The sequence below is a fragment of the Protopterus annectens genome, chromosome 1.part2 (genome assembly GCF_019279795.1).
Source record: "Protopterus annectens isolate FY-2018-M chromosome 1.part2, PAN1.0, whole genome shotgun sequence".
NCBI classification, from domain to species: domain Eukaryota; kingdom Metazoa; phylum Chordata; order Ceratodontiformes; family Protopteridae; genus Protopterus; species Protopterus annectens.
In genome coordinates, this window is record NC_056727.1 from 153,857,573 (window position 1) to 153,872,771 (window position 15,199).

The 15,199-nt window shown below is 42.2% G+C and overlaps 1 protein-coding gene across 1 annotated transcript in view; it reads left to right on the plus strand.

Annotated features, from left to right (window-relative positions):
• Window positions 1-14,530: 14,530 nt before the first annotated feature.
• Window positions 14,531-15,199, plus strand: part of LOC122792338 (follicle-stimulating hormone receptor-like) — a 222,757-nt gene continuing 222,088 nt past the window's right edge. The window contains exons 1-2 of the mRNA XM_044060137.1: window positions 14,531-14,668; window positions 14,839-15,005. Of these exons, the coding sequence (XP_043916072.1) occupies window positions 14,531-14,668; window positions 14,839-15,005 (305 nt within the window). The remainder of the gene's footprint in view (window positions 14,669-14,838; window positions 15,006-15,199) is intronic.

Genomic DNA, 15,199 nt, shown 5'->3' on the forward strand with positions numbered 1-15,199 from the left:
ACATTGAGCACAAGAGTTGGTACATGAGTAGTTTTACCAGTTAATGGTGGGGTAGTTGAAATCGCCCATTATTAGGGTGTTGGGTTGTACCCTAATATTTTCCAGTGTATCAAGAAATGAGGAGTGGGAATCCTGGGGCATGGTGGGGGACCTGTAGCAAGCTACAATTTGCATTGCAGTCTTGTCCAGAGTTAGTTGCACTTGGATAATCTCAGATGCATTATGCTGAGCAGCTAGCCAGGAGGTGTGGATATCCTTAATGAATATTGACACGCCTCCACCTTTAGTGCTTCGGTCCAAGTTAGGTGGCTGAAAGGTGTGGTATGAATTACAGCCTGGTAATGCAGGGGTGCTCTCTGGAGCCTTGAACCAGGTCTCTGTCACTGCACAGATGTCAATGTTCTCCATTTTAAGGAGTGTCTCAAGTGAGGGCATTTTGATGTTTAGACTTCTAGCATTGAGTAGCATTACCCTCAGATTTTGCTTGCTTGTACCTGTTACAGTGGTGAATTTGTCATTTGAATTTTGCCTAAAAAAGGCACTATAGGGGTGACAAGAGCCTTAGCCTGTATCCGAAATCCCAAGGGCGACAGGTGCAGGCCATCTCTGCAAAGTATCATGGTTTGTCGATCATGTCATCCCAGGCAGACAGATACTGGATCCCCTTAGAATGACACCAGAAGCTCAGCCAATTGTTGAAGTCAATCATTTTGTCCTTGTACTGTGGTATCATTCTGGGTGATGGCAGGATGCTACTCAGGGCTAGGGTCATACCTGCCTGGGCTACAAGATCAGAAAGTTCCTCCATGTCTCTTTTCATGTAGTCCAGGGAGGTACGTCTCAGGTCATTCACTCCAACATGGACAATGACAGAGTCATATTTGTACTTGCTGTGGAGTGACCTGAGTGCATGTGTTATGTGGTGGATCCTGGCACCTGACAGGCGGCTGACAGTCACTTTCTCCTTGTTTAGCCTGGTGAGTGGAACATCAGTGTGCCTGACTATAGAGTCACCTATGACTAGAGTGTTAGGTACGTTGTTATGCCTTATGAGCTGTGGTTGAGTGGCACACTGAGTTTGTGGGCTATGTGTCATTTGGGTTGTGTTGGGGGTGGAGGTTGCTTGCGTTTCTGATTTGGAGGTCCCTGTTGCTTGGGTAGATTTTTTTTGAGCACCTCCATGAATGTAGGTGTGTGTTTTGTGTTTCTATGTGTGTGTTTTGGTGGTGTAGGTTTTGAGGGACTATGTGATGAGTGTGGTGTGGTGCAACTGTTTACCTTCTCCTCGACTGTCTAGTCCAGTCTTGGGTGAAGAGAGCTTTGCTTCCAGTTTGGTTATATAAGTGCATCTCTCACAGGTTGTAGTGTTGGGTGGTAGGAGGAGAGGGCTGTCTGTGTACATGAGGCAATTGCTGCATTGCCCCAAGATGCCCAGATTCATCAGGTAGACAAGAGAAAACACAGGGAGCTGACCCTTAGACATGCCTGGATAGGTGCTTATTTATTAAGTAGTAAAAACTGTTTTCCTCTAGACAAGTGAGGAAAGTTGAGTGCTGTAGTAATTTGTAGCTTATTTAGTGCCTACATTGAGTTCTGAACAAGTGCTGAGCTCAAAGAAACAGATTTGAGTGCTGAAACTAAAAAACTGGCTAGTTCTAAAAAACAAAATTAAGCTAGAAGGTTTCCCTCCAACACAGAAAGATTTGGGGGTTCAGAAGCTTACAAACAGTCCTGGACACAGCAAATCTGTATCTGGACTAGACAACTTATAGGAAAGGCAGGAAACAAGTTTAGAATTTATTTATTTTCTTTGTAATGTGTAAAGGGGAAAGGAGGAGCAGAAGCTAACTGGGTTGGCTTTCTCAAATGTTCTCCCTGGAATAGGTAGAATGAGGCAATGACACTAGACTGGGAGGAGTGTCCCAGATCAAATTTACAGTAGGGGTGGGCAACTGCAAAGCCACCAAGTATAAAAACAGGAAACAGAGAGGGAGGGAGGATGGGAAACAAAAATCAGAACAAACAAAACCCAACCAGATGCTTAACAATTGTAGAAAATTCTATTTAATACCTCACACACAGTGAGTAAAATAAAAGTGCTATAAATAACAACTCAGAAATAAGCAAAAAACAGGATACTTAATGTTATATATCTCAGATTCTTTAGCTCAGTGCCCTTCCTCCGATTAGCTCAGTAGTTGAATAACTGATTATGGTATGACAGTATGTATTGATGTAATTATTCCGGTTGTGGGGCAGATGTTGGTGGATGTACATAACACATGCATGTGTGTAGGAACCCCTTTTATACAACGTCTATATGTGTGTGGGTGTTCTTTCCCTATGTGGATACCTATCCCTTAGTGGACTAATACTATGGTAATTGCAGGCTGATTCATTAAGGCACTATTAAATGCTTCCTGTATAGCATGCAGGTACTGTTAGTCCTTGAATCCTTTTGGCAATACATCAGAATGTAATAAAATTTTGCAAAATGAAAGCTGTCTGTGTAATTCTGTCATGGATCTTTTCAGTCATTGCTGTTGTGTTGGTGACTGTGTCCATAGAACATATTTGTAATAGGGTATTGACATATACTCTTCATATGTTATGTTCATATTGTTTGGGGGAGGCGGAATGTGGGATTGCTATGGTCCATGTTATACTCAGATATGTCCACTTCAGATGCTGTCTACAGATGTGTATGTATGTGTGTGTATATACCGGTTTCGCTTAACTAAAGCATCATCAGTGTGTCATACATTGACGCAAGTACGCCATTTTATAGTGATACTCATCTGTAATCTTAAAGAAACATTACACATACTTTCAAAACCTCAAAAGAAAGTCAAACACTGGTAAAATTTAAAAAAATGAAGACAAACCACACTGGCAACTGCTTTGATAAATTAGCACTTTCGTTTACACATGCTTTCAACAGTAAACATTTACTTTAACTATAACTTAGAGATCTAATCCATATCCTATCTAATCACCAGTGTCTCCCTTTTCAAAAATCTTTTTCTCATATATTTCACTATTACTCTACTTCTATGCTTGTATTTATGGATTATCAATATTAATATAATATGATATTTATTAAATTAATGATACTCATCTGTAATCTTAAAGAAACATTACACATATGAAATGAACAGGATTTAAAATGCAGATTCATGGTTAGAGGATATCAAATAGGTACCATAGAAGAGGCTGGAAGTTGTTATTATTTTACCTCTCAGAGTAGGCACTGGTAGGGAAAGTGTGAATAACGCACATCTACATGGTTATGAGCAGGTTTGCCCGTGGTCTGTGCGACATTAAGCAAAGGTTAAACATGTGAAGTGCTTCTGCATTTACCATGTTTCAGCACTACTTACTGTCGTGCAAACACGTGGAAACCCGCTTACAACTGCTTAAGAGTGCTTTAATCCACCTGCATCCTACAGCCCTTATTCTGGCCTTCAAAATAACAGCCCTTGCAGGTCTTGATCCCAGGACCATGAACACCACAGTCACTAACTTTACCACTAAGGCATCTGAGATATGTACAAATGTTATGGTATTTAGAATATACATTGTACTACAGACATTCCTCACTACTGAAAACAAATGTGACAGTCAGTAGTTGGTGTACATATGTCTGATACATGTTAATGTTCATATGTTTGTGAAATTAGGTGTGCAATGTGACATGACAGGGTGTATTATGAATGAGAAAGGTTCTTGCTTTGTGTCCTTTTTATATTGTCCCCATACTCCATGTATGCCCCTCCAGTTCACTTATTGTACATCTGACCCAGGCCCTCCTTGATGCATGATTGCATTACCCATCATTTCTCCCCCACCCCAATCTTCACATGCACAACAACCACCCCTTCTATGGTGAATTAGGTTAATATTAATTGTTATAATACCAGAGCTGCATGTGTTTTGTGTACACTCTAATTCCTTTGGAGTGCTTCTGTGTCACGAAGTGTGTTCATAGATGTTTATATATATATGGCTATTGATGTAACTGTATAATATATATATATATATATATATATATATATATATATATATATATATATATATATGCACTGACATATATATATATATATATATATATATATATATATATATATATATATATTTCGTATTAGTTTGTAACAGTAATACATATGTAGACTAGAATGTGTTGGTTCACAAACTACAGTACATTACAATGTAATGTACATATGTACACAAAGTGACTGTCACATTTGTGATCATTTCAGTGAAATGCATATGGTATAAGGTGTAGTCTCCCGACAATGAAACATGTATACACTTCGGATGGCTTAGTGGTAAGTCCCATGACTATAGTGTGCATGGTCCAGGCTTCGACACCTGCAATGCTTTACAAATGTTTTTTACTGCAGAATAAGGCTCATTTAAGCAGTTGTAAGCATGTTTAAAAGTGTTTGTGTGACATTATATCAGTGGTTAAACACAGTTAAACAAACTTTGTAATGTATAACCTGCAAACACAAACACGGCCACATCCGTTAACTACTCCGGATATATACATGTCAGTGACGTAACATCTCACTATGTGCTGACATAACAGTACATTCTCTGTTGACTGCACTCTCTAGCACACATGGGTTTATATGGGTGTTTCGAATGTTTATTATACAGATGATTACTACCTATATATGCAAGCTGTGGTTAAGGTATACTTTTGCACATGATAAACATCCCTGCCTTTATCGGGATTGTAACCTCAAATGCACAGATACTATGTGGATGCTGTAACCATTACACTGTTGACATTAACGTTGCTTCTGCCTATTTCCTATTTAGATTATTTCTGTGTAAGCTAGGCAAAGCAAAGGGCAGAGGCCCCCAAACTCACTGAGCTTCACGTACTTTTGAAATAACAACATATAACAAATTTACTGTGAAACAATACATTACATTACTAACTACATTAGGCATAGCCCCTCACTGACACACTTCAAGGGAAACCTTGTGTGAATGGGTAACAGACTATATACCCCTGGGATCATGTGTTCCAGAACCATACAGCCAAGGGGGTGGGGGAGCCTGTCCAGTTTGATAGCTGTGAAACCTGTTGGGGAATTCAATGGTGTTGAATTGTCACATTAACATTCTCTCTTTAGATCACTAAGTGCCCCTATCACCCTCCACAACCCCAGTCTTCAACAGCTTCCAGAAACTCTGCCTGGAATTGCTTCATTGGCTATGCTTGACAGGGGCTCAGTTACTTCATCAATGGTGCGGGGAAAGCCAACACACTGTAGCTGTGCTTCTAATTGCCCTTGGGCAGATAGCTAGTAGGCTATCTGTGAACATCTAATGTGCAGGCCATCACAGCCATAATATGTGAATAAATAGACCTTCAGATCACAATATACAGTGAGAAATCACCATGTAGTCAGGAAACAGTTGAGTACAGCAAAATCATATAGAACACTGATACTTAGTCACTCCAAAAGCCTATCTTGGAAGCTAGAAGACTTGTATAAGTTTAAGGCTTTCTGTTGCTTACCAGTAGGTTACCTACAGTGGAGATGAAAAAAAAAAACAGATGGGGGACATGCATGCAATGATACCATAACAGTCTATGTGTCAGCCATAGGCTTTGGAATACTGGCCTAGGCTATCGGCGCCCCCATGATGCCTTATTTAGGAGAGTCTCAAAGGTGAATACCAGCTCCATAAACAGCACAATAGCAGATTCAATGAGGATTATGCTACTCAACACCAGGGGTTGTGATCACAACATGCATGCACTCACAGCACTCCTCAGGATAGACAACATCAACATCTGTGCATTAACTGAAATCTGTCTTAAGGCTCCAGAGAGTACACCAGCACTACCAGACTACAACCCATACCACACATTTTAGCTACAGAACATGGACTGACAGACATGGAGGGGCTGTATACATATTCATCAGGGATACCTACACCTCCAGGTTAGTGGGGCAGCATGATATCTCTGTGATCATCCATGTGCAGCTAACATCAGCCACAACTGCAATATAAACTGTGTCCTGCTACGGATCACCCCTGTGACCTAGGACCTCTACTCCACCTACCTGGAGACAGTGCAGAACATGACCATCCTAACGCACACCCTGGCATTGGTCGATGTCAACTACCATACCATTAACTGGGAAACATACTCCGGTCCTCACTTCCAGGCCCAGCGCTTCCTGGAATTTATCACCTCATATGCCCTGTATCGGGTGGTAACCTCCCTAACGTGGGGTGGAAACTACTAGAAGTGGTCATCACCAACATGGGCAACAGGTGCACCACAGCAGAGGTTAACCGATCACTAGCCAGATCTGATCATGAACTATTCACTGTTTTCATACCCAAGCATCTCCCCCACTCACAGATACCACAGTGTATACCTTTCCTACAGCTAAATGTACACTACTAGTGACAGGGCTGGGAGGTTTCACAGCCCCCACACTAAGGTGAAACACTGCTCAAGATACTGACAGATTTACAAATGCAGTCTATAAGCACCTACACAGATGTATGGATCATGCCATCACTGGTAAACCAAAACTCACTCCTCCTAGACAAGGACACTGGTCTGGTGGACCTCTACAATAAACAGGCTATACTACAGAAGTAGGACAGTGTTCCAGACAGACAGCAAATCCCATGAAGGGCAGACATCCGTGACCACTATTAGTATGATACGTAGGTCCCTCATGACATAATTCAAGGCTAACATCAGCAGGATAATACGCAAGGATTCGAAAGATAACCACAAAGCCTTCTTTGGCTATGTCAAGGATCTACATGGTGACACACAGATTTGCACTATTCCAGTAACATATAGCACAAAATATGCTGACCCTACTGATATCGCCAACATCCTTGCAGATACATTTGGTGCATACTTCACCCAAGAGCCCACAACACTACCCAAAAGTTACAGTATTCCAACCATCAGAGACACACAGGTGGAAATGGCCCTCTCTAACAGCAGAACACAGCATCAATGGAGGCAGATGTTGATCCAGACTGCATCTTGCAAACTGTACAAGACAACCTGCCCCCACCTAATTAAGCATTCCTACCTCAGCCTCTCCACAGGCTACATGCCCATACAATGGCACATGGCAATGGTTATTCCACTCCATCAAGGTGGATTCACAACTGACCATGGTAACTACCACCCCATAAGCCTGACTAGCCTGGTCTGCAATGGTATGGTTCGCATCCTCATGGCACTCATTAACAATGACATTGGTAACCTTCTAACACGTGACCCAACCGAGGACAGCTTGGTTGAGTGCAGCTCATGCCTACTGAACCTGTTTGATGTCTTACATACAGTCACCAAGACGTTAGATGATGGGGGAGATGGTTCACACATACTACCTGGACCTTGCCAAGGCTTTTGACACCATGCCTCACTCAGGTATTATTGATAAACACACCAGCCTGTACATTCACCCATACATCACAGATTGGGTTGCCAATGGGCTTGCACACAGAACCCACATGGTACAACTAGCAGTCTCCAGGTCCAACACTTGACCAGTCACAACTTGTGTCCCACAGGACTCAGTCCTGGGAGCCTACTGTTTGATATATACATCTCAGAGGTACAGGCAAACACAGGTGGACTACAGCAGACAATGTTTGGCAATGACTGCGAACTGGGAGCCATGATTGATAGTCCAAATGATGCAGACATCCCTCAAGGGGCCTCACAGAGAATGTCACAGGGTGCCAATGACACTGCCTCCAGCCAAGTGCCACTAACTGCATGGTCATTCCATTGTGGAATTGGCACCCACATATTAACACATAAGTGGCAGCCACTTTAATACAGATGAGGTAATAGGGTATCTGTGGATTATGGTAGATAGTGATCTCCCCTTTGACAATCATATCTCCGCAGTAGTTAGGACATCCTTCTATGTAGGCCATCTGATTACTAAAGGATTCCCATCTAGACATACTGAGGTTATAGTGCCCCTTTACCCATCACTCATCAGTCCCATCATAGGGTATAAGAACCCATGTGGGATGTACCTCAGAAGACACTTCCAACAGCTGGGCGGTCCACGAATGTACCTCGCCAAGGGGAATACTGGCCTCCAACATATGGCCTATGCAGCCAGACTGAATAAACTCCTGCTTTACTCAGTGACATCTCGTTTACCCAGAGATTATCTCCACTGGCCAACACAGCCATGTCGAACTAAGGCTTGATGGATATGCTCCACCTATGGGAATCCATGTCACAGTGAGCCACACACTGTAGTGAGCTGAACCTTGCCACAACAATAACTGGAAGATGCTGGAGGGACAGCTTCCTGTCACAGCCACTCCCCATAATTTGGAACAAGATCTCTAACTACATTATACAGAGCCCCTCACTAACACTCTGCAAGAGAAACCTTGAAGGTTGGATGGGGAACAGTAGATGTACCCAAGGGATCCCACCATTGGCTCTGCTCCACAGAGGGACAGTTAATGAATCAATGCGGTGGCAAAAGCTGACATATTTTGGCTGGGCTTATGAATGGCCTCTGGCAGTTGGTCAAGTACCTACCTATGAATCTATACATACAGTATCTGCATATGCTGATAGCTTAATTTACTGCTCAGGTGTTGACTTACCTTGTGCCAATGGCTGTTGTGTGTGCAATAGTTGAGGGCTGCTTATGTTGGATGCACACAGTAGACTGCCTATACATGACAATTTACATGTAGTCTTGTGTGTGTGCCATCCATTTTTACTGTGTGTGCAGGTGGAGTAAGGTGTCAGTCCCTAGGTGCCTACACTGTCAGTGTGTGTGCTATACATTCCCTCTTTGCCAAGGCATGGGTATACTGTGCATGCCTCCGTCTGCCTATTGGAGCTGGCTCAGGGTGCTCATGGTCTGAGTACCTCTGTGCCTGTGGAACCCTTGGCAATGGTGAGGGGGCTGCGTGGGCCTTCACCATTCTGTCCCTACTGCAGCTGTTTCTGCAGGACCACATTGTGTAGCATGGCACACACTATGAAGACATGGGCACATGTGCCTGGAGAGTACTGGAAGGCTCCACCAGATATATCCAAGCAACAGAACCATGATTTCAGCATCCCAAACACATGCTCTATGATGATTCTGGTTTGTGCGTGTGCCTCATTATGGCATTCCTGCATGGGTGTGTGTGCATTTCTGATGGGAGTCATCATCCACAGTTCCAGTGCATAGCCAACATCCCTCACCAGGTGGCCATTTGGGATGCCCCCCCTGGCAAATAACCAATACAGCTGCGAGGCATGCCAGATGTGGGAGTCGTGATAGTTTCCAGGGCTGCCAGCACACTCATCCATGATAATGCCCTGGGGCATTGCACATGACCTGGCAGTTGACGGAGGGGTATCCCTTGCAGTTTATGTAGCGTCTACCCTGCTCACCGGGTGGTGACTTGATGTGTATGTGTGTACAGTCTATTGCACCCAGTACCTCCAGGTATTCTGCCACATGGTGGAAGATACGCATATTGCTGGCCAACTCCTCCTGCATTTGGGGGAAGTATATGTGCTGAATGGCATGTAGTAACATGGCATCCAGGAACTGGTGTGGTACCCTGGATGCTGATGCCTGTGAGATCCCCATGATATTCCCAGTTAGTCTTTGAAAGGTACCTGTAGCTAGTATTCTCAGGCTTACACATACCTTCGTATCCACTGGGATGGGCTCCCCTCTGTTTGTTCTGGCTCTGAGGCGTGGCCGGCACAGCTCCACAAGTTGCTGTAGGATGTCCCTGTCCACCCTGTAATGCTCTACTATCTCCAGATCATGTAGCCCCTGGTTGGATACCCTGGGTCTGAACACTCTCCTCCTCCTCTGGTGCCTGAGGTGGTCATGTGCATCTTCCTCCACACCACCTTCAGTCTCCAACACATGCTGGTGGTTCAAAGCTATGGCAGCCCCTAACATGTACATAATAAAAGTTCCCTGTCTGCATACACCACTGGTGCAGAGTGTATGGGAATACACAAATGTGTGTGAGGTGCTTTCACACTTTATAGTATTGTGCTATGGATGCTGCTGATGTAAGTGGGTGTGTATGAGCTATTCCAGCTGCAGCGTGTCTTAATTATGGGTTTTGGAATGAGTGCTGCAAGTGTGGGGCCTTTACTGTGGAGATCTACTTGCCTGCCTGGATTAATCTGTAGTGCTTTAATTCACTTTTAGACCTGGATCCCCTCCCATTATCAGGCATGCATCCACCTGCCATCTTTCTTGTTTTGTACTTTCTCTACCCAGTCATGGCAAAATGTGCCTTGTAGCTGATATACTGCATATCGGCTTTGTTCTGCTTTGACACTTTGCTGTTTTCTTTGCAGTACAGCCCCTCCCCTTCCCTGTTCTGCAGGTAGCTGCTTGCAGCCTTGTTAGCTGTTGTCAATGGCCCACTGTAGGCTCCTAGGTGTTAATTAGTAATTTTTACTGCAATTTCACTGCTGCAGCATTTCTTTATTTCTTTCCTATATCCTTCCTGTTTCAGCTGCAGTGCACGCCATGCATACCCGTTTACCAGGTTTATGTGCGTTTTCGTCCCCGTTCACATGCATACTCGATTACCTTGAGTACTCTTAGCTAAGCATAGCTATGGTCAATTCAACACACCCCTATCCTGCAGCTTTGCCTAGCTAGGGGCAGACCGGTTTAGTAATGCTCCAATGTGCTTACAGCAATGGCGACACACCCCTCTCTTGATGTCATCTATATCTCAAGGGCACACCTCGGTGTTATAACACTACACTGTGATGTGCATCCTTACACCAGCAGGGAATCTGCAATTCACTATTACTCCTATCATTTGCATGGCATTGCCTACTAATTCCTAGCTACTGCACATAACACTGTCACTGCCCCTTAGCAACCCTTGCGCCATGAGTATGGTGTAGCATGCCTGCCACTGACTATTATGGGGAAATCATGATATGTGTTTCATTGTGGTTTTATTCTATATTTTTATATATATTCCTTGAGATCCCCTTTGCGCACCGCTGCCCTGCACTTCCACGTCACGATAGTGCAACTATATATATTAACTGTTAATTTTATATTTTGTACATTTTTTATGCCAATGGCTATATATTTAGCCATTGGCATATATTAACAATATAATACATGTGTTTAGTCAGCTGTCATGGCTCCGATTTTATGTTTGCAAAAATGTAAACCGTTTTCTACTGTTTACTTTTCTGCATGCTTACACTACACCTGCACCACTTCCTGAATCGCTACATACCTTCATTTGCATGCTACACTGCTGCACATGGGGTAAATAGCATACAAGGCTCAGGAGTTGTGCGGGTGTAGTGTACAAAGGTAGTGCACGTGGAAAAAGCTCGTACCTGGATCACTCGACAGCCATCTTTGGTGTTAGAACGCCGATGCTACACCTGCACCTGGCGTAAGCTTCATGAATCCCGGGGGTGGTTTAATGCTGTGTCGAGCACCCTGGCAGTGCAAGGCTACAATGCCCTTCCCATATTCAGGCCAGCTACTTCTTAGGTAGAAGCAAAGATGAAGGTGTGTCAATCTATATCAACAACAAATTCACCTCAAGACTAGTCAAACAGGATAATGAACTTGAGCTCCTCCATAACTAGATTTCCATAGAAAGCATCCTATTATTAAGTGATAATCTTGTCAAAATTTCAAGCCCTCCCAAACCCTGAGAACGCAGCTGCCTATTCAGAATTGTTCGCAGAAACCCTGTACAATCATGTCAATAAATGCAGAGAGACAGCTGTGCCTACCAGAAATAAGCCAACAACTAACTCTAAAAACAAACCAACCTGTTGGAATCCAAACGTAACAGGTTAAACAACAAAAGAAAAAAAGCTCATTGCCAGGATAAGGAAGTGCTACACCCAGCACGGTAAAAACAATCTCATCAATCTAAACAAACAACATATATGGAAAATTAAGTCTACTGAAACCAGATTTCATGTAAATATAGCCTCCTATGCAAAGGACAACCAAAAAGCATTCTTTAGCTATGTCTGAAACCTCAAAGACATTACACAACAGTGTACAGAACTGATTGCAAGTGAAGCCATCTACATGGAGCTGGAAGATATAGCAAATCATCTGGCTGACATATCAGCTCCAATTTTACTCTTCCTCTGTCTAGCCACACTCCTAGAAAATACCATCAAATAACACCCTCCCCCCAATTATCACTTGGAAGCAGGTCCTAGATATGTCTCTAAGGCCAAAAACACTGCCTCAGTGGATCCTGATAGCATCCCAGGATACCTCCTAAATAGGCTGTAACGTGCTATATCGGGTCCAGTGGAGTCACTGTTTAACCTTAGCCTCCAGACAGGCTTTGTGCCATGAGATTGGAGAAATGCAATGATTATCTATCTGTACAAGGACAGGCCATCAGCAACCTCGGGAACTAAAGACCTATAAGTCTGACTAGTCTCATATGCAGAGCCATGGAAAGAATTACACAACAGACTACAAAGCCAGCGAAAAAGATGCCACCAATCTTGTATTAAATAGTTTATTCACACTGAATAACATTCTGGCACCTCGGCACAGCCTTCCTGGAGTTACAGAAAGAAAGAATTATCATGGAAATAATTAATAAGGACATAGAAAACCTGCAAACACTGGACTCAAGCCAGTCTGGTTTCATTACAGGCAGATCATGCCTACTCAACCTGGTAAAATTCTTTGAAAAGGTCATCAAGGGAACGGATAAGGGCAAAACAGTGCATACTGCCTACCTTGACCTGGCTAAGCCATTTAGTACAATACCTCAGTCAGACATTGTAAACAAAATCACTGATATAGGCATAGACCCATGTTTTATGTGCTGATAGCCATCTGGCTCTCAGATATGATCTGCAAGGTTAGGATAGGGGAGACCACCTCCACAAAGCAGCCAGTCACTAGTGAAGTCCCTCAGGGCTCTGCGCTGGGTCGGCTCATTTTTAGCATTTCCTTCTCTGAAGTCAAGGCCAATGTCAAGGCCTTCTCATTGACCAAGTTTGCAGATGATTACAAACTAGGTACAGTCACAGAATGCCTTCCAAGACACTAGCAATGTCCATGAAGGACTAATGCAGACAGATGACTGGTGCCAAAAGCACAGCTTAAAATTCAATACCAAGAAATGCATAATAGTACTCTTTGGAAAGTCAGTCACCCTAGGAAATGACCTCATTGATAACACACCCCTAAGAGTAGAACCAGTAGTCAGGGAGTTTGGGTACATCTGTAGACAGTAACCTGGCTTTCAGCCAACGCCTAAGGTAGAAAGGAAATAATTCTACATTACTCAACTTATAAATAAGAGCATGGCATCTAGGTCCAAGCACATGTCCTTTCCTCTCTATTTGGCCCTCATCAAGCCCATCATTGAGTACAATGCTTCTTTCTGTGTGTACCTAAACAGGTACAGCCAACAAATGGAATGTACACAGAGGTTCCTCAGAAAAGGAATACAGGGAGTAAACAACATGCCCTATGTAGATCACCTCAAATCCCCATCTCTATAGTTTGTTTCCTACAGACAACTGAGAGGCAAAATCTATGTCCGGCATATAAGGCATCCTTGTATCCCACTCTAATAGACCTTTTGCATATCGGCAAAGGAATATCATCAGAATTATTCAATCTAATGATTTAAGTCATGCTTGCAACATAAATAGGACATGTTGGCAGAATAGGTATGTGTCTCAGAGAAATCCCGTTCTTATGAACAGGCTTCTCCTCCATGTAAAGCCGAGTTCTTCTGTAATCTCATTCAAAAGAAAATGGACCAGCGGAGTGGGAAATCAGAAATACATATTATTGATGCAAATATGAACAAGCATGTTTGTGATATTTCTGTATTCTGCAGCATTTCACTTTCAGCCTGATTTCTCCCTTCTTCCTTAATCTTTTATGATATTACTTTATATAGATATAATTTTCACATTTTTCTAAATATTTCAACAACCATGTAACACAGACAGAGCTCCTTAGCCTCCTATGGAAGCTCCCAGCAAGATGAATAAAATGATGTTAACAGTATGTGTGTAACTTAAGTGGTTGCCAAGATGTTGTAAGTTGTTTGCAAAATATTACAAATGTAATAGTCACTGCATTTACTGTAACATAAAATCTGGTTTAAGACCTAGAACCCAAAAAATATTATCACTATAAAAATAGTTTGTGCTGAAGACTTTGGCATTTATACTTCTTTCATAATCCATGTTTCTAGAAATATGAACATTTGTTTGAAATGTGAGGACATAATTTGATTCTTTCAAAAGGCTTAGTTAGTCTCCTCGCATTGGAAGTAAGAGTACAAACTTCCTAAGCTCCACTGGCGTGAATGAGTTAAGGAAGAAAACAAATGTGCAATTCAGAACATCTGATATAGAGGAGCTTGAGTTAAAGACTCTTTTTCTGTCTATTTGTAATAAGGTGCATGAGATTAAAATATGCATTGACAAAAGAAATGTTAGGACAGGTAGTGGGAGATATGGGTGACAATGGATATTCATGAAGGGAAAATGCAGCATATTTCAAGTGTTATAAAGATAAATGGTAAACAAGGAATATTGAGGTATTGGGGTCAAACTAAAACATTTTTTTGTGGGGGTGATAATCACTTGGTGCCAGAAGAACAGGTAAGTGCTGAGAAAGGGGACATACCATAAAATTTTCAGGCCTATGTTTAGAAAATTCAATTTGGCCATTTTTGTGTGTGTTTAACTGTCCATTACTAGAAAAGAAAACATTAGAAGAGATTTTTTTTAGTAGAAAGACATTCTCATGATAATATAACTGGTATTGGTAGAGTAAGTATTATGGGCAGATAACTGAAAAAGAAAATATAACTAGTATGGAGAAAGATAATGGGAGTGATTTAGGAATTGTTTACAAAGAGAAAGTATTACAGTGCAAGATAAAAACTGGTATGCAACCCCAGGAAATGAAGAAGGGAAAGAGGAAAAATTGTATACAGTAGAAGAACAAGAAGAAAATTAATATAAATCATTGGAGAGAAGGTAATGAGAAGAAAAAAATAAAAATAAAAATTAGCAATACGAACGGTGCAAAAAATGAAAGTAATTATGTTAGCATTATTAGTATTAAATATAAAGAGCATTAAAATTGATTAATGGTGTGGTCCTCAAAAAAGGTGTAAAAATAACTCT